The sequence below is a fragment of the Nerophis lumbriciformis genome, linkage group LG03 (assembly GCF_033978685.3).
Source record: "Nerophis lumbriciformis linkage group LG03, RoL_Nlum_v2.1, whole genome shotgun sequence".
NCBI lineage: Eukaryota > Metazoa > Chordata > Actinopteri > Syngnathiformes > Syngnathidae > Nerophis > Nerophis lumbriciformis.
In genome coordinates, this window is record NC_084550.2 from 57,345,963 (window position 1) to 57,364,738 (window position 18,776).

At 38.1% G+C, this 18,776-nt stretch overlaps 1 protein-coding gene across 2 annotated transcripts in view; it reads right to left on the minus strand.

Moving 5' to 3' along the window:
- Positions 1-1,765: 1,765 nt before the first annotated feature.
- Positions 1,766-18,776, minus strand: part of LOC133587287 (6-phosphofructo-2-kinase/fructose-2,6-bisphosphatase 4-like) — a 39,214-nt gene continuing 22,203 nt past the window's right edge. Inside the window, exons 4-14 of one of the 2 annotated variants that reach the window (XM_061939820.2) lie at positions 12,632-12,698; positions 12,492-12,566; positions 12,376-12,432; positions 9,831-9,952; positions 6,779-6,986; positions 6,569-6,715; positions 5,185-5,289; positions 4,987-5,116; positions 3,467-3,529; positions 3,320-3,384; positions 1,766-2,931 (exon numbers count right to left, since the gene is read on the minus strand). In XM_061939820.2, the coding sequence (XP_061795804.1) occupies positions 2,872-2,931; positions 3,320-3,384; positions 3,467-3,529; positions 4,987-5,116; positions 5,185-5,289; positions 6,569-6,715; positions 6,779-6,986; positions 9,831-9,952; positions 12,376-12,432; positions 12,492-12,566; positions 12,632-12,698 (1,099 nt within the window). In that variant the 3' untranslated portion in view covers positions 1,766-2,871. The remainder of the gene's footprint in view (positions 2,932-3,319; positions 3,385-3,466; positions 3,530-4,986; positions 5,117-5,184; positions 5,290-6,568; positions 6,716-6,778; positions 6,987-9,830; positions 9,953-12,375; positions 12,433-12,491; positions 12,567-12,631; positions 12,699-18,776) is intronic. The other variant, XM_061939828.2, reaches the window with a different exon arrangement.

Sequence of the window (18,776 nt, forward strand, 5' to 3'; positions counted from 1 at the left end):
TATTGAGGAAGGTAAGACTTCATTAATATTCATATTTCACAACGTTAATAACGTCCAAATGATGTTGAAGAGGCGGCGAGGAGCACAGCGGCTCAGAAGTGCAATGTAATGTTGACTGTCTGTGAGCAATAACACACATCTATCTATTCTTTTGTTTGATTAGTCAGATAAAACACACTCTATTGCAGGGGCGTCCAAAGTGGGGGTTGGGGCCTTTTGTTGTCCCGCATCTCAAGTTTTGTTGTCCCGTATCTCAAGTTTTGTTGTCCAGCATCTCAACTTTTGTTGATCTGTATCTCAAGCTTTGTTTATCAGCTTCTCAAGTTTTGTTGTGCCGCATCTCAGGTTTTGTTGTTCTGTATCTCAAGCTTTGTTTATCAGCATCTCAAGTTTTGTTGTTCTGTATCTCAAGCTTTGTTTATCAGCATCTCAAGTTTTGTTGTGCCGCATCTTAGGTTTTGTTGTGCCGCATCTCAGGTTTTGTTGTGCCGCATCTCAGGTTTCGTTGTGCTGCATCTCATGTTTCGTTGTCCAGCATCTTGAACTTTGTTGTCCAGCATCTCAAGTTTTGTTGTCCAGCATCTCAAGTTTTGTTGTTCTGTATCTCAAGCTTTGTTTATCAGCTTCTCAAGTTTTGTTGTGCCGCATCTCAGGTTTTGTTGTTCTGTATCTCAAGCTGTGTTTATCAGCATCTCACGTTTTGTTGTCCAGCATCTCAAGTTTTGTTGTTCTGTGTCTCAAGCTTTGTTTATCAGCATCTCAAGTTTTGTTGTGCCGCATCTCAGGTTTTGTTGTGCCGCATCTCAGGTTTCGTTGTGCTGCATCTCATGTTTCGTTGTCCAGCATCTTAAACTTTGTTGTCCAGCATCTCAAGTTTTGTTATCCAGCATCTCAAGTTTTGTTGTCCAGCATCTCAAGTTTTGTTGTCCAGCATCTCAAGTTTTGTTGTCCAGCATCTCAAGTTTTGTTGTCCAGCATCTCAAGTTTTGTTGTTCTGTATCTCAAGCTTTGTTTATCAGCATCTCAAGTTTTGTTGTGCCGCATCTTAGGTTTTGTTGTGCCGCATCTTAGGTTTTGTTGTGCCGCATCTCAGGTTTTGTTGTGCCGCATCTCAGGTTTCGTTGTGCTGCATCTCGTTTCGTTGTCCAGCATCTTAAACTTTGTTGTCCAGCATCTCAAGTTTTGTTGTCCAGCATCTCAAGCTTTGTTTATCAGCATCTCAAGTTTTGTTGTCCAGCATCTCAAGTTTTGTTGTTCTGTATCTCAAGCTTTGTTTATCAGCATCTCAAGTTTTGTTGTGCCGCATCTCAGGTTTTGTTGTGCCGCATCTCAGGTTTCGTTGTCCTGTATCTCAAGATTTGTTGTCCAGCATCTAAAGCTTTGTTGTCCCGTATCTCAAGTTTTATTGTCCAGAATCTCAAGTTTTGTTGTCCCGTATCTCAAGCTTTGTTGTCCTCCCGCATCTCAAGTTTTGTTGTCCGGCATCTAAAGTTTTGTTGTCCCGCATCTCAAGTTTTGTTGTCCCGTATCTCCAGCTTTGTTGTCCCGCATCTCAAGTTTTGTTGTCCCACATCATATTGACAACAAAAAAATGTAAGAAAAAAAGACAAAATGGCGAATGTAACTAACATGGTCTGAAATAGTTTTCATAAACCCTAATCCTAGCTCAAAACCCTAATATGAACCGACCCCAAGCCTAGTTTGAAACAAGGATAAAAAAAAGCCCAATTTGAAAACCAAACCAGAAACCCTGAACTTAAATAACTGAAGCAGCTTTGACATTTGTACAACTTTTTAATGATATAAAAATTCACTGTAAAATATTCAACACACAAACGTATTTAGAAAATGATAGGTCAGCTGTCCAAACATCTTGCACTACAGGTCACATATTAAAGAGGCAGAGATATTTTGACCGTTTTTGTACAGTGAAGATGCTAAAAATAGTCCAAAGTAATATTGCAATTGTGTCAATTAGTGTAATAACTTACCGTATTTTTCAGACTATAAATCGCAGTTTTTTTCATAGTTTGGCCGCGGGTGCGACTTATACTCAGGAGCGACTTATGTGTGAAATGATTTACACATTAGCGTAAAATATCAAATAATATTATTTAGCTCATTCACGTAAGAGACTAGACGTATAAGATTTCATGGGATTTAGCGATTAGGAGTGACAGATTGTTTGGTAAACGTATAGCATGTTCTATATGTTATAGTTATTTGAATGACTCTTACCATAATGTTACGTTAACATACCAGGCACGTTCTCAGTTGGTTATTTATGCCTCATATAACGTACACTTATTCAGCCTGTTGTTCACTATTCTTTATTTATTTTAAATTGCCTTCTAAATGTCTATTCTTGGTGTTGGCTTTTATTAAATACATTTCCCCAAAATATGCGACTTATGTTTTTTTCCTTCTTTGTTATGCATTTTCAGCCGGTGTGACTTATACGCCGAAAAATACGGTACATCATTTTCCGAAAATTTAAGCACATTGGACACCCCTATTTTACACCTTCAAAGTTGACCATTAAGTGTAATCACCCTGACAACCACAGTCATCCCAAATGAGTAGAAGTGTAGTGTTGAGGAAGGACAGGTCACTGAATTCTCCTTCTGCGTGACGACTGCACAGCTTATAGACGACCACATGTAAAAAATAGAAATATTCCAAGCTTTTTCTAATAACATCTTTGTAAAATTGCAACAAGCTGTACAGTTTGGTGATGACTCAAATGCACGAGTGCTGCAAACTTCACAGTCCATCCACTTCAAAGCACAAACGTGACTTTTTTTTTGGCCCCCAATCAGGTGGCTAACGTCTTCATGTTGGCGAGAGAAGTTCACGGCTTCAAGCGAAGGATCAGAAGTGCGCCGGGATGGTCTGCAGAGCGTCTTCCGTGCTGCGCTGCGCGTTGATGTTCTGAAAGGTGACAGCACACACACCACCGTCAGAGTTGCTCAGCAAAACCACCACTTGAATGTCTTTTGTGGAAAAAGAAATGCAAACCAAGCTCCACATGAAAACAAGAGAATTTATTTGTAAAGTTGCATATTGACATGGAAATGTTTACAAAGACAAAAGAAACAACAATACTTGAATGGCGATGAGGTAAGACAAGAACATTCTTCACACAGGAACAAACATGTGGCGTGGCAGGAGTCAAAGGAAAAGTGCGAGCGTTGTTTTCAAAAGTGTTTATCTGCTGGTGTCGGCGAGTCAAGAGCGAGGCGTCGTCCTTGGTAAAAAATGACGCAACACCCGAGCGGACTCAAGGCGTGCGCTCGGGTGTTGCGTGTGTGTGACGTACCTGCGGTCGCTCTCGGTGTGTGTTCACTGCGTCCACACCCAAATAGATGGACTCCACTTTGCATCCTACCAAACAAACAAAGTCTTGTCAGGAATTTTCAACGCTTCCTTTAATTAGCGAGCGTGTCAGAAGGATGTTCATGGTTACCGTAAGCCAGAGGGGTGAGTTTCAACACGGTGTGCAGAGGACACTTGAGGTAAGGCAATTCATCTGTGGAGCAAAGCTTTACATTCACACCACATATAATGCAACACAAACACATTTACAATCCTCATCGCCTTTAAAATATTAATTTCAAATTCTTAAGTATTCTTAAAAATCCCCAAAGTATTATCAAAGGATCCCCTAAATGCTATAATATCTAACTATTATGTAAGTACTGTGTTATCTAAGTATTCTCTAACTATTATGTAAGTATTCCCTAAGTATTCCTTAAGCTATCTTAATTATTTGTGTTCTTAAGTATTTAAGTATCCCTAAGTATTATCTAACTATTCCTAAGTATCTTTAGGTATTATTTAAATATTCCTTGAGTATTATCTAAGTTTCCCCTAAATATTATCTAAGTATTCCCTAAGTATCCTTTAAGCTATCTTAATTATTCGTGTTCTTAAGAATTTAAGGATTCATAAGTATTATTTAACTATTCCTAAGTAACTTTAGGTATTATTTAAATATTCCTTAAGTATTATCTAGCTATTCCTATAAATTCTAAGTATTATCTAAAGTTTCCCCTAAATATTATCTAAGTATTCCATACCTATTCCCTAAGTAGTAAGTATCCCCTAAGTACTGTGTTATCTAAGTATCCCTTAAGCTATCTTAATTGTTCAAGTATTATCTAAGTATCTTTAAGTACCCTTTAACTATAAGTATCCTTAAGTATTTTTAGGTATTATCTACCTATTATCAAAGTATTCCTAAGTATTATCTAAGTTTCCCCTAAATATTATCTAAGTATTCCATACCCATTCCCTAAGTAGTAAGTATCCCCCAAGTACTGTGTTATCTAACTATTCCCCAAGTATCCCTAAAGCTATCTTAAGTGTTCAAGTATTATTTAAGTATCTTTAAGTATCCTCTAACTATTCCTAAGTATATTTAGGTATTATTTAAATATTCCTTAAGTATTATCTAGCTATTCCTATAAATTCCTAACTATTATCTAAGTTTCTCCTAAATATTATCTAAGTAGTAAGTATCCCCCAAGTACTGTACTAAATATTCCCTAACTATTCCCCAAGTATCCCTTAAGCTATCTTAATTGTTCAAGTATTCTTAAGTATTATCTAAGGATTCATAAGTATTATCTAAGTATCCTAACTATTATATAATTATCCCCAACTATTCCTAAGTATTTTTAGTTATTATGTAAGTGTTCCTTAAGTATGATCTAGCTATTCCTACCTATTATCTAAGTTTCCCCTAAATATCATCTTAGTATTCACAAACTATTCCCAAGTATTATCTAAGTATCCCCAAGTATTCCTTAACTATTCCTAAGTATCTTGAGGTATTATCTAAGAATTCCCTAACTATTCCTAAGTATTATCTAAGTATCCCCAAGTATGTAAGTCTCCCCTAAGTATTCTTTAAGTTTGATCAAGTATTCTCTAAACATTCCTTAAGTTAAGTAATTGCTAAGTAAGGCACATGTGGTAGAGTACCTGCAGTCTTGTCGAGGAAATAAGCGAGCAGACATCTCATCACAGCCTGGTGACAAACCACCAGAACATTCTCCTGCCTTTCCAGCTCCATGATGACAGGTTCTAGTCTCTGCACCAGGTCTTCGTACGACTGAAGAAGACACCATGTAAACAACAATCAACACAAGTAGGTCATAAAAGGTGAACATGGAGTCCTACCTCTCCTTTGGGATAGCGATAGCGGTACTTGTCTTGGTCTCTGAGGGCAAACTCCAAAGGATAATGTTCCTGGATCTCCTCATACATCATCTCCTCACACACACCCTGGCAGCAACACAACACTTGTTAGTACACTCACTTCCTCCCTTCAATTGTGCTTCTCACCTTCTTTATTAAAGTACACCACATGACTTTGTTTACATCTACTGATGCCGTCACACACATGTACTAAACACGCGCGCTTCTACGTGTTTCTGATACTCAAGATGAAAGTCATCAAGACTAGAATACAGAACTGCACTATATTGTCAAAAGTATTTGGCCACCTGCCTTGACTCACATATGAACCCATTCCTAACCCATAGGGTTCAATATGATGTCAGTCCATCTTTTGCAGCTATTACAGCTTCAACTCTTCTGGGAAGGCTGTCCACAAGGTTGCGGAGTGTTTAGAGGAATTTTTCACCATTCTTCCAAAAGCACATTGGTGAGGTCACACAGAAGGCCTGGCTCCCAGTCTCCGTTCTAATTCATCCCAAAGGTGTTCTATTGGGTTCAGGTCAGGACTCTGTGCAGGCCAGTCAAGTTCATCCACACCAGAATCTGTCATCCATGTCTTTATGGACCTTACTTTGTGCACTGGTGCACTATCATGTTGGAAGAGGAAGGGGCCCGCTCCAAACTGTACAGGTTGGGAGCATGGAATTGTCCAAAATGTTTTGGTATCCTAGAGCATTCAAAGTTCCTTTCACAGGAACTAAGGGGCTAACCCTAACTCCTGGAGCGGGCCCCTTCCTCTTCCAACATGACTGTGCACCAGTGCACAAAGTAAGGTCCATAAAGACATGGATGACAAGAGTCTAGTGTGGATGAACTTGACTGGCCTGCACAGAGTCCTGACCTGAACCCGATAGAACACCTTTGGGATGAATTAGAACGGAGGCTGAGAGCCAGGCCTTCTCCACCAACATCAGTGTGTGACCTCACCAATGCGCTTTTGGAAGAATAGTGGAAAATTCCTATAAACATACAGCCTTCCCAGAAGAGTTGAAGCTGTAATAGCTGCAAAAGCTGGACTGACATCATATTGAACCCTATGGGTTAGGAATGGGATGGCACTTTAAGTTCATATGTGAGTCAAGGCAGGTGGCAAAATACTTGGGGCTAATATGGTGTCGACATATTGCCAAGATTGTTTGGCTCGACTTGCATTAGCAGCGTGGTGCGTTAGTGATAGTATATATCTGTATCATGAATCAATTTAAGTGGTGTTACCATTTAGTGGTCAATTGTATGGAATATGTACTTCACTGTGCAACCTACTAATAAAAGTCTCAATCAATCGTTCAGGGACACTATTCATGTATGCGACATGTGGACTCACAGCATCGATTTCATTGAGAGACTTCCACTGCTCATAAGGAACTTGTAAACACTCTGCGGTCTGGATGGTCCTCTTCATCTGGCTGGTCCACACCTTCAAGTCCTGGATGTTCTGGTCCTGAATGTACTTCATCAGACATTTGGCATACTGGCAAAGAGGAAGCAGAGCAGTAAGAAGAGATAGAAGTTGACCAAGGTAGATCATGAGCACCTCTTTGCCTCGCGCTGTCAAGCCCGAGTCGCCTCCGATGCGTCCTTTGATGTTGAGGTCGCTTTCGCCGTGGCGACTGAGGTAGATGGAGCGTGGCGTGATGTGGATGTTCATCAGGTAGTAGACGATTCTGCTCTGGATGTGGTCCTGCACGCGGTTCACCAGGTACCGACGACCCACGTCCATGATCTTAATGTAGGACAGCTCCCTGTGGGCAGGACATAACTTCATTACTTTTAATAGCAATATTGTCTTTAGGAGCGTCATATAGAGCATTATATAGAAGCTTTATTAGCGTTATATAGAAGTTTTATTAGCATTATTTAGACGCTTTATTAGCATTATATAGAAGTTTTATTAGCGTTATTTAGAAGCTTTATTAGCATTATATAGAAGCTTTATTAGCGTTATATAGAAGTTTTATTAGCATTATTTAGAAGCTTTATTAGCGTTATATAGAAGCTTTATTAGCGTTAAGTCGAATAAAGCTACTACAGATAATAGCTAATAAGTGGTATTGTCTTCAGTAGCTAATAGTCTTATTAGCTTTAGCAGCTGTATTATAGTCATTAGTAGCTTTGTTAACTTCAGTAGTTTTGTTAACAGTAGCTTTATTATCTTGATTAGTTTTAGTAGCTTTGCTATCTTTATACACTAGTAGTTTTATTACCATTAGTAGCTTTAATGGCTTTATCAGTATTAGTAGCTTTGTTAGCGTTAGTGGCTTTATTATATTGATTACTATTATTAGCATTAGTAACTTTTTTAGCGTTTGTAGCTTTATTATCTTTATTCATTTTCGTAGGTTAGCTATCTTTATAAAACTTGAGTAATTTTCATTAAAGTTAATAGTTGTATTATCTTTAGTATGCTTTAATGGCCTTATCAGTATTAGTAGCTTTATCTTTATTAGCATTAGTAACTTTATGAGCATTAATAACTTTACTATCTTTTTTGCTTAATAATCTTAAGTAGTTTTTTTTAAGTTCATAGCTTTATTAGCATTATAACCTTAAGTAGTTTTAATAGCTTTGTTAGCATTATTAGCTTTATTATCGCCTTTAGTAGCTTTATTAGTTTGTTGGTTTACTATCTTTAGAAACTAGTCGTTTTATTAAAGTTAATAATTTAATTAGTCTTAGTAGCTTTAATAGTATCTCTGTTAGCGTTAGTAGCTTAAACATCTTTATAATCATAATTAGCAGCTTTACTATCTTTATAAACTTTAGTAGTTTTTTTTTAAAGTTAATAACTATTAGCATTAGTAGCTTTAATAGTAGTAGTATTAGTAGCTTTATTAGTTTTAGTTTTATTAAAGTTCATAATTGAATTAGCATTAGTAGCTTTAATAGTAGCTTTGTTAGCGTCAGTAGCTTAAATATCTTTAAAATCCTTATGAGCATTAATAACTTTGTTAGTGTTAGTAGCGTTAATAGATTTACCATCTTTAGAAACTTTAGTAGTTGTATTAAAGTTAATAATTGAATTATCATTAGTAGCTTAAATAGTAGATTTGTTAGCATTAGTAGCTTTAATAGTAGTAGTATTAATAGCTTTATTATTTTAGTAGATTTATTAAAGTTAATTTAATTAGCATTAGTAGCTTTAATAGCTTTGTTAGCATCAGTAGCTTAAATATCTTTAAAATCCTTATTAGCTTTAATAGTTTTAATAGATTTACCATCTTTAGAAACTTTAGTAGTTGTATTAAAGTTAATATTTGAATTAGCATTAGTAGCTTTAATAGTAGCTTTGTTAGCATTAGTAGCTTAAATATCTTTAAAATCATTATTAGCATTAGTAGCTTTAATAGTAGTAGTATTAGTAGCTTTGTTAGCGTTAGTAGCTTTACTATATTAGCTTTATAAACTTTAGTAGTTTTTTTTATTTTTATTAATAGCTTATGTAGCTTTATTAGTATTGGTAGCTTTTTTAGAATTAGTAGATTTATTATCTTAAATAGCATTAGTAGCTTAAATATCTTTAAAATCCTTATTAGCATTAATAGCTTTATTAGTAGTAGTATTAGTAGCTTCATTAGTTTTAGTAGACTTATTAAAGTTAATAATTGAATTAGCATTAGTAGCTTTAATAGTAGCTTTGTTAGCGTCAGTAGCTTAAATGTCTTTAGAATCCTTATGAGCATTAGTAGCTTTGTTAGCGTTAGTAGCTTTATTAGTTTTAATAGATTTATTAGTTAATAATTGAATTAGCATTAGTAGCTTTAATAATAGCTTTGTTAGCGTCAGTAGCTTAAATATCTTTAAAATCCTTATGAGCATTAGTAGCTTTGTTAGCTTTAATAGTAATAGATTTAGCATCTTTAGAAACTAGTAGTTGTATTAAAGTTAATAATTGAATTAGCATTAGTAGCTTTAATAGTAGCTTTGCTAGCATTAGTAGCTTAAATATCTTTAAAATCATTATTAGCTTTAATAGTAGTAGTATTAGTAACTTTGTTAGCGTTAGTAGCTTTACTATATTAGCTTTATAAACTTTAGTAGTTTTTTTTTTTTAAGTTAATAGCTTTATTAGCATTAATAGCTTATGTAGCTTTATTAGTATTGGTAGCTTTTTTAGCATTAGTAGCTTTATTATCTTTATTAGCGTTAGTTTTATTAGCTTTAGTAACTTTATTAGCGTTAATAGCTTTATTAACTTGCATAGCTTTAGTAGCTTTGTTAGCGTCAGTAGCTTGAATATCTTTAAAATCCTTATTAGCATTAGTAGTTTTAATAGTAGTAGTATTAGTAGCTTTGTTAGCGTTAGTAGCTTTATTAGTTTTAGTAGATTTATTAAAGTTAATAATTTAATTAGCATTAGTAGCTTTAATAGTAGCTTTGTTAGCGTCAGTAGCTTATATATCTTTAAAATCCTTATTGTGGTGTCGTGTGCGTGGTCTACAAAAGCAAATAACATATTTAGCCTTCACAGCTGTGGCTGTAGGAAACCCACATATGTAAGATGTTATTTTAAACGAACTGTACAATGTTGTCATATTGTAGCAGCGGCTGCGGTGTTGTATAGTATACTTGATGTGTCTCACGCTGACCTGTCCAGCAGGTCATCCAGGGGCTGGTAGGAGGACTCGTAACACTTGATCCTCTTCATGAAGTCTTCAATGGCCTCCTGGGTGTCACAGTGGATGTAGTCTGGACTGTCCAGCTTGACTTGCTGCAGACACAAGGACTTAGTTACACTGCAAAAACTGAAATCTAAGTAAGATGAAATATCTCAAATAAGGGTGACATTTGCTTATTTTCTTCTCACTAAGCAGATTTTATGTTAGTGTTTTACTTGTTTTAAGGGTTTTGGTCCTAAATGATCTCAGTAAGATATTACATCTTGTTGCTGACATTTGATGACCTATACTGAGTAAAACATGTTTGAAAGTAGAATATCAACTGTTGCAAAGCTGTGTCATCAACACTCACAAGTATAAAACTACTTTTTTAAAGTAATAATTTCTTATATTAAGCCATACTTGCCAACCTTGAGACCTCCGATTTCGGGAGGTGGGGGGCGGGGCGTGGTTGGGGGCGTGGTTAAGAGGGGAGGAGTATATTTACAGCTAGGATTCACCAAGTCAAGTATTTCATATATATATATATATATATAAAAAAGAAATACTTGAATTTCAGTGTTCATTTATTTACACATATACACACATAACACTCATCTACTCATTGTTGAGTTAAGGGTTGAATTGTCCATCCTTGTTCTATTTGTCACTATTTTTCTAACCACGCTGAACGCCCTAATGATGCATTGATGTGTGGCACGCACAAAAGTGCTTTCATCAAATGCACTAGATGGCAGTATTGTCCTGTTTAAGAGTGTCACAACATTGCTGTTTACGGCAGACGAACTGCTTTACGGTAGACGAAATGCTGTTGTTGTGTGTTGTTACCGCGCTGGGAGGACGTTAATGAAACTGCCTAACAATAAACCCACATAAGAAACCAAGAACTCGCCCTCGATCATTCTACAGTTATAACGTGATTGGGCAGGCACCTGTTTATATTGTGTGCCTGAATTTCGGGAGATTTTCGGGAGAAAATTTGTCCCGGGAGGTTTTCGGGAGAGGCGCTGAATTTCGGGAGTCTCCCGGAAAATCCGGGAGGGTTGGCAAGCATGTATTAAGCATGAAAAAAAAATCATGACTGACACAATTTTGTCTCATAATTAAAACAGATGACAGCCAAATGGACTTTGCTGTTTTATTTTCAATGAAACAATAGAAAATACGTACTCATATAGTAGTACAGTTGGCACAGTACAGTAAACTGACAGTTAATATTTAAACATTTAACATGTGACATTTTCAACAGAAATAGTTTATGCACATTCAGATGAATTCTTCAGAATTACAATGAAAACATTTTTGGCCGGGGTCCGGGCTGTAAATATGCGCACTAATTGACTGAAAGAGCACGCACTTGGCACGATGATGTCATGTTATCAATGGAAAAAAATGCATTTTAGACCATATGATTTGCCTGAGACCCCGAGAGTAACAAGCGGTTGTCTTGTTGCCTTTCCATTTAAGAACAATAAATTAGTTTTTAGTGTAAGTTTGCTGGTTTCAAGAAATGTAATGCAGAGCGCATATCATTATGTCAAGATAATGGCACTAGCATTTACTTAATTGAAAAATATTTTTCAACACATTGAGCAAAAAGGTATTTTTTTCCAAGAAAAGTGCACTTGTTATTAGGGATAATGGCTTTTTGTTGGTATCCAATATTCCGATATTGTCCAACTCTTTAATTAACGATACCGATATATACAGTCGGGGAATTAACACATTATTATGCCTAATTTGGACAACCAGGTATGGTGAAGATAAGGTCCTTTTTTTAAAAATTAATAAAATAAAATAAGATAAATAAATTCAAAACATTTTCTTGAATAAAAAAGAAAGTGAAACAATACAAAAACAGTTACATAGAAACTAGTAATTAATGAAAATGAGTAAAATTAACTGTTAAAAGGTTAGTACTATTAGTGGACCAGCAGCACACACAATCATGTGTGCTTACGGACTGTATCCCTTGCAGACTGTATTGATATATATTGATATATAATGTAGGAACCAGAATATTAATAACAGAAAGAAACAACCCTTTTGTGTGAATGAGTGTGAATGGGGGAGGGAGGTTTTTTGGGTTGGTGCACTAATTTTAGTAAGTGTATCTTGTGTTTTTTATGTTGATTTAATAATTTTATTTTTTTTAAAAACCCGATACCGATAATAAAAAAAACGATACCGATAATAAAAAAACGATACCGATAATTTCCGATATGACATTTTAAAGCATTTACCGGCCGATAATATCGGCAGGCCGATATTATCGGACATCTCTACTTGTTATTAGTGAGAATATACTTATTTTAAGATATTTTTGGATTCATTGAAGTTAGCTTATTTTACTTGTTTTGGAAAGTCTTGACAAGCCAAATTTTCTTGTTCTATTGGCAGATAATTTTGCTTAGTTCAAATAAAATACCCCAAATTTTTGTTTTGTTTTTTTCTTGTTTTTGAACACTGACTTTTCGCAGTGTAGCTGCTGTCTCTGCCTCACAAGGACACTCACCACTATGTTCTGTGCGATGATGTCTGGGTCTTCACACACAGACTCCACAAAGAACACCTGGTGGAGCACAGGAGCAGTTAGCCAAGACTCCGCAGGTGACTCCATTGTTGCCTTACCTTGAACATGTTCTGCTCTGCAAACTTGACAATGGCTGCTCTTCGTTCTCTGGTTGTGTTCGTGGCATCGAAGACCTGAGAGGACATTGAAGAAATTTACTCTCACCTGACACTTAATTTATCCTCCGAAGTGGACTCACCGCCACTTGTCCTCCTTCCACACTCAGGTAGTGTCGCACATCGTTCAGAGCTGCCATGGCACAGTGGCTGTGGGACACAAACATTTACATGACTAAACTTCTACGCCAAAAATACTAAACTCTTACTTTGTTTTACTGATGGAGCCTATGGAAGTTTTATTGTAACATCATAATATCTCAGTCTGTGCGTGTAGTGTGTAGTGCCAACTAGTGGTGAGTATAAGGAAAAGCAAAAGGGGAGTTACACACATCCTTTCACACTTCTAATCACTGTACACACAGACAAGTCCTACACGGCCAAGTGTCACAAAAGTCTCGTGTAAAAAGAAATCTGAATACACACACTTTTTTTACGGACATACATTTTTTACACAGACAAATCATTATACGGACAGACATTTTTTTTTACACTGACAATTTGTCAGATATATTTTTTTTACACTGACAATTTGTAATACCTACAGAACGTTTTTGTTTTGTTTTTTGTTTTTTTTACACAGACAATTTATAATACGGACAGACCGATATATTTTTTTACACAGACAAATCATAATATGGACAGACATTTTTTTTATTTTTTTTTACACAGACAAATCATAATAGAAACTTTTTTTTTTTTTTTTTACACTGACAATTTGAAATGTGGACAGATTTTTTTTTTTACATAGACAATTTATAATACCGGCAGAACGTATTTTGTTTTGTTTTGTTTTATTTTTTTATTTTTTTACACACACAATTAATAATACGGACAGACCGATATATTTTTTTACACAGACAAATCATAATTTGAACAGACTTTTTTTTTTTTTTTTTTTTTTTTTTTTACACAGACAATTTGTAATGTGGACAGACAGATTTTTTTTTTTTTTTTTTTTTTTTTTTTTTTTTAACAGACATAATATGGACAGACCGATTTTTTTTTTTTTTTTACATAGACAAATAACACGGACACAGAAAAATCATAATTTGAACAGACATTTTATTTTTTATTTTACATAGACAAATACGTACGGAGACTTTTTTTTACACCGACAATTTATAATACGGACAGAGATTTGTTTTGTTATTTTACACAGACAAATATAATTTGAACAGATATATATATATATTTTTTTTTTTTTTACACAGACCAATCATAACAAGGACAGACAGATATTTATTTCATACGGACATACATATATATATATATATATATATATATATATATATATATATATATATATATATATATATATATATATCCATCCATCCATCCATCCATCTTCTTCCGCTTATCCGAGGTCGGGTCGCGGGGGCAGCAGCCTAAGCAGGGAAGCCCAGACTTCCCTCTCCCCAGCCACTTCGTCCAGCTCTTCCTGTGGCCAGCCGGGAGACATAGTCTTCCCAACGTGTCCTGGGTCTTCCTCGCGGCCTCCTACCGGTCGGACGTGCCCTAAACACCTCCCTAGGGAGGCGTTCGGGTGGCATCCTGACCAGATGCCCGAACCACCTCATCTGGCTCCTCTCGATGTGGAGGAGCAGCGGCTTTACTTTGAGCTCCTCCCGGATGGCAGAGCTTCTCACCCTATCTCTAAGGGAGAGCCCCGCCACCCGGCGGAGGAAACTCATTTCAGCCGCTTGTACCCGTGATCTTGTCCTTTCGGTCATAACCCAAAGCTCATGACCATAGGTGAGGATGGGAACGTAGATCAACCGGTAAATTGAGAGCTTTGCCTTCCGGCTCAGCTCCTTCTTCACCACAACAGATCGATACAGCGTCCGCATTACTGAAGACGCCGCACCGATCCGCCTGTCGATCTCACGATCCACTCTTCCCTCACTCGTGAACAAGACTCCGAGGTACTTGAACTCCTCCACTTGGGGCAAGATCTCCTCCCCAACCCGGAGATGGCACTCCACCCTTTTCCGGGCGAGAACCATGGACTCTGACTTGGAGGTGCTGATTCTCATCCCAGTCGCTTCACACTCGGCTGCAAACCGATCCAGCGAGAGCTGAAGATCCTGGCCAGATGAAGCCATCAGGACCACATCATCTGCAAAAAGCAGAGACCTAATCCTGCAGCCACCAAACCAGATCCCCTCAACGCCTTGACTCCGCCTAGAAATTCTGTCCATAAAAGTTATGAACAGAATCGGTGACAAAGGGCAGCCTTGGCGGAGTCCAACCCTCACTGGAAACGTGTCCGACTTACTACCGGCAATGCGGACCAAGCTCTGGCACTGAGCATACAGGGAGCGGACTGCCACAATCAGACAGTCCGATACCCCATACTCCCTGAGCACTCCCCACAGGACTTCCCGAGGGACACGGTCGAATGCCTTCTCCAAGTCCACAAAACACATGTAGACTGGTTGGGCAAACTCCCATGCACCCTCAAGGACCCTGCCGAGAGTATAGAGCTGGTCCACAGTTCCACGACCAGGACGAAAACCACACTGTTCCTCCTGAATCCGAGGTTCGACTATCCGGCGTAGCCTCCTCTCCAGTACACCTGAATAGACCTTACCGGGAAGGCTGAGGAGTGTGATCCCACGATAGTTAGAACACACCCTCCGGTTCCCCTTCTTAAAGAGAGGAACCACCACCCCGGTCTGCCAATCCAGTGGTACCGCCCCCGATGTCCACGCGATGCTGCAGAGTCTTGTCAACCAAGACAGCCCCACAGGATCCAGAGCCTTAAGGAACTCTGGGCGGATCTCATCCACCCCCGGGGCCTTGCCACCGAGGAGCTTTTTAACTACCTCAGCAACCTCAGCCCCAGAAATAGGAGAGCCCACCACAGACTCCCCAAGCACTGCTTCCTCATAGGAAGACGTGTTGGTGGGATTGAGGAGGTCTTCGAAGTATTCCCTCCACCGATCCACAACATACGCAGTCGAGGTCAGCAGAACACCATCCTCGCCATACACGGTGTTGATAGTGCACTGCTTCCCCTTCCTGAGGCGGCGGATGGTGGTCCAGAATTGCTTCGAAGCCGTCCGGAAGTCGTTTTCCATGGCCTCACCGAACTCCTCCCATGTCCGAGTTTTTGCCTCTGCGACCGCTGAAGCCGCACACCGCTTGGCCTGTCGGTACTTGTCCACTGCTTCAGGAGTCCTATGAGCCAAAAGAACCCGATAGGACTCCTTCTTCAGCTTGACGGCATCCCTCACCGCCGGTGTCCACCAACGGGTTCTAGGATTACCGCCACGACAAGCACCAACTACCTTGCGGCCACAGCTCCAATCAGCCGCCTCGACAATAGAGGCGCGGAACATGGTCCATTCGGACTCAATGTCCAGCACCTCCCTCGTGACATGTTCAAAGTTCTTCCGGAGGTGGGAATTGAAACTCTCTCTGACAGGAGACTCTGCTAGACGTTCCCAGCAAACCCTCACAATGCGTTTGGGCCTGCCAGGCTCTGAGCCGGGGGGAAACAAGAATTGCCACCCCAGCCCGTCGCCTCTCACTGCCGGCAACGCTAGAGTGGAAGAGAGTCCAGCCCCTCTCGAGAGAACTGGTTCCAGAGCCCTTGCTGTGCGTCGAAGTGAGTCCGACTATATCTAGCCGGAACTTCTCCATCTCGCGCACTAGCTCAGGCTCCTTCCCCCCCAGCGAGGTGACGTTCCACGTCCCAAGAGCTAGCTTCTGTAGCCGAGGATCGGACCGCCAAGTGCCCTGCCTTCGGCTTCCGCCCAGCTCACATCGCACCCGACCTCTATGACCCCTGCTATGGGTGGTGAGCCCATATATATATATATATATATATATATATATATATATATATATATATATATATATATATATATATAAATAATATTTTTTTTTTTTTTTTTTTTTTTTTACGCAGTCAAATCATAATACGGACAGACCAATTTTTTAAATTTTTTTTTTACATAGACAAATAACACGGACACACGATTTTTTTTTTTTTTTTTTACACAAAATTTATAATACAGACAGAGATTTTTTTAATGTATTTTTTTACACAGAAAAATCATAATTTGAACAGACATTTTTTATTTTTTTTACATAGACAAATCATAATACGTACGGAGACTTTTACACCGACAATTTATAATACAGACAGATATTTGTTTTTGTTTTTTTACACAGACAAATATAATTTGAACAGATATATACAGGTAAAAGCCAGTAAATTAGAATATTTTGAAAAACTTGATTTATTTCAGTAATTGCATTCAAAAGGTGTAACTTGTACATTATATTTATTCATTGCACACAGACTGATGCATTCAAATGTTTATTTCATTTAGTTTTGATGATTTGAAGTGGCAACAAATGAAAATCCAAAATTCCGTGTGTCACAAAATTAGAATATTACTTAAGGCTAATACAAAAAAGGGATTTTTAGAAATGTTGGCCAACTGAAAAGTATGAAAATGAAAAATATGAGCATGTACAATACTCAATACTTGGTTGGAGCTCCTTTTGCCTCAATTACTGCGTTAATGCGGCGTGGCATGGAGTCGATGAGTTTCTGGCACTGCTCAGGTGTTATGAGAGCCCAGGTTGCTCTGATAGTGGCCTTCAACTCTTCTGCGTTTTTGGGTCTGGCATTCTGCATCTTCCTTTTCACAATACCCCACAGATTTTCTATGGGGCTAAGGTCAGGGGAGTTGGCGGGCCAATTTAGAACAGAAATACCAGTATTTCTGTTCTAAATTGGCCCGCCAACTCCCCTGACCTTAGCCCCATAGAAAATCTGTGGGGTATTGTGTTAAGGAAGATGCAGAATGCCAGACCCAAAAACGCAGAAGAGTTGAAGGCCACTATCAGAGCAACCTGGGCTCTCATAACACCTGAGCAGTGCCAGAAACTCATAGACTCCATGCCACGCCGCATTAACGCAGTAATTGAGGCAAAAGGAGCTCCAACCAAGTATTGAGTATTGTACATGCTCATATTTTTCATTTTCATACTTTTCAGTTGGCCAACATTTCTAAAAATCCCTTTTTTGTATTAGCCTTAAGTAATATTCTAATTTTGTGACACACGGAATTTTGGATTTTCATTTGTTGCCACTTCAAATCATCAAAATTAAATGAAATAAACATTTGAATGCATCAGTCTGTGTGCAATGAATAAATATAATGTACAAGTTACACCTTTTGAATGCAATTACTGAAATAAATCAAGTTTTTCAAAATATTCTAATTTACTGGCTTTTACCTGTATATAGAGAGAGATTTTTTTTTTTTACACAGACCAATCATAACAAGGACAGACAGATATTTATTTCATACAGACAAAGATATATATATATATATATATATATTAGAGATGCGCGGATAGGCAAATATTTCATCCGCAACCGCATCAGAAAGTCGTCAACCATCCGCCATCCACCCGATGTAACGTTTGATCAGAACTGCACCCGCCCGCCATCCGCCCGCACCCGCCCGTTATATCTAATATAGACGATGCAAGGCATTAGTGAGGCACCTGCCAACTACTCCGGTTTTCCCGTAATTCGTACGGTTTTCATCAACCTATTCCGGGTTACGGGTGCAGTGATAAAAAATACGGTTTTTCATTAATTAAAAAAAAAAAAAGGGTGAAAACTACGCGAATTGCACCTTGTGCAGATAAGATTTTTCGATCGGACACGGAGGAATTAGCGATGTAAAAGACCACTTTGGGACAAAAAAACACAAGTCTAATGCCGTTGCTAGCGATACAAGTGGAAAACTTTCAACGTTTTTCGTCGCCCAAACAGATTCTTTGGATGTGATAAATGCCGAAGTTTTATTTACGGAGGCAATAATTGAGCATGGACTTCCAATCGCACTGGCTGATCACATGGGACCGTTAAATGTTTGTAATGCAACCTTTAAAAATCATTACGCGGTGATCGCGGTCCCAAAAATAAACTTTTCTTGCATGATAATGTCCAGAAAAATTCGCTTTATATTACTATAGAGTCCTTTTAACGAATGAGTTTGATGGTTTATCACAAACCTTAAATGAAAGAAGTCCTTTGTTCTCCTGCACCGCATGCGCTTTGGCCTTGCTTCGTGTTTGGTGCACAATCCTGTCGGCTGTATTTCACAGCACGACATACTGTTAAAAGTGTTTATACTATTTATTAATTGAAGAAATCTTGTTAAATGTTGACAGCATAACTACCAAAATACAGAA